Below are 1191 nucleotides of genomic sequence, written 5' to 3' on the forward strand. Positions count from 1 at the left end.
ATCAATTGAGCTAAAATATGTGACAGGTTGAAGAAAAAAAGCTTAGAAAAATTGGGAAAATTAGAAAATGTCGAGAATCTCCAAAATGAAGCCATTGCAAAGTGGACAGTTGCCTCTACTGACCAGAAGTTCTCTTGAACAGAGCCTACAAAAGGTGTGACCGCAGGGGATAAATGCCGCCCCTTTATGACGCACCATGCACACGCAGCACTTCCGTTCCGACCCGCCGCCCACGACGGCGACTTCTTCTTCCTTTTCTTCTTCCTCTTCTTCTTCTTCTTCTTCTTCTACTTCGTCTTCTATTTTGTATCTTGACCCTTCGAACCCCATTTGCCTGTCCGTCTCTTCTAAGAGATCCATTAGTGACATTCTCACCGGCGCCGCCGTCTCCACCGCCGTGGAGTCTGCTTCTTCATCGTCTTCGTCGGCGGTGGTTTCTGCGTCGGCTGCCTCCTGGGTCGCCACCGTTTCTCTAGCGGACATTGATCTCTCCATTGCCAGTGCAGCCGAGAGGCGGCGCGTGCCTTCATGCACCGGCTCCGTCAAGTCAGTGAAACTCTCGCTCCGTTCAAGTGAGCGTCTCGTAGAGTTGCGCCGCGACATTTGCGGCCTGAGGAGACTCCGGCTACTCCGACTGCCAGTGCCGGCGATGGTCGAGGCGGAGTCATTGTTCTCGGGTGATTCGCCGGAATTTGTAGCCTCGGGAGACGTCGGAATGTTCTGACTTAACCGCGTCGAACTCCGCCGTGAAATTTGCCGGAGAACCGGAACAGCAGCAGCGACGACAGGAGTAGTGGATTCCGGCGATTCCTCTTCGTTCGACGTCATCTCCGCCGACGAAAAAACCGCAAAACGAAGCGAATTCGGCGGCGGAATTTGAGATCTTAGATTCAAACGAAGTCGATCCCTCAAAAACTTCCAAGATTTCCTCTCTCTATTACCAACAGCAGGGGACTTCCCAACGTCGTCTCTTAAAATATCGAGCAAAGTCCTCCCGTTTAGTCTCACCTCCGGCGAGGGGTTCGGCGAGGCTCTCTTATGAACAGTCAAAACGTCGTTCAGTGTCAAACCACCAGTGAGCTCTCTGCCTTCGCCCACCGCTAACATCTGATCGTAAAGCGTAATTCTCCGACGACCACCTTCCATAGATAATCACACAAAAAAAAAAAAAAAAAAAAAAAAAAAAAAAAA

General features: G+C 50.8%; 1 protein-coding gene across 1 annotated transcript; it reads right to left on the bottom strand.

The window, feature by feature from the left end:
* Window positions 1–5: 5 nt before the first annotated feature.
* Window positions 6–1185, bottom strand: LOC111786899 (chromo domain-containing protein cec-1-like). Its single transcript, XM_023667098.1, has one exon. The coding sequence runs from the start codon at window positions 1144–1146 to the stop codon at window positions 61–63; it is 1086 nt and encodes a 361-aa protein (XP_023522866.1). The 5' UTR covers window positions 1147–1185; the 3' UTR covers window positions 6–60.
* Between the last annotated feature and the right edge of the window lie 6 nt (window positions 1186–1191).

Source organism: Cucurbita pepo, unplaced genomic scaffold, assembly GCF_002806865.2.
Source record: "Cucurbita pepo subsp. pepo cultivar mu-cu-16 unplaced genomic scaffold, ASM280686v2 Cp4.1_scaffold003273, whole genome shotgun sequence".
In the NCBI taxonomy this organism is placed as follows: domain Eukaryota; kingdom Viridiplantae; phylum Streptophyta; class Magnoliopsida; order Cucurbitales; family Cucurbitaceae; genus Cucurbita; species Cucurbita pepo.

Bases quoted from the DNA above. Each gene is read 5' to 3' on its own strand.
- LOC111786899 (XM_023667098.1), bottom strand. From the start codon at position 1,146: ATGGAAGGTGGTCGTCGGAGAATTACGCTTTACGATCAGATGTTAGCG.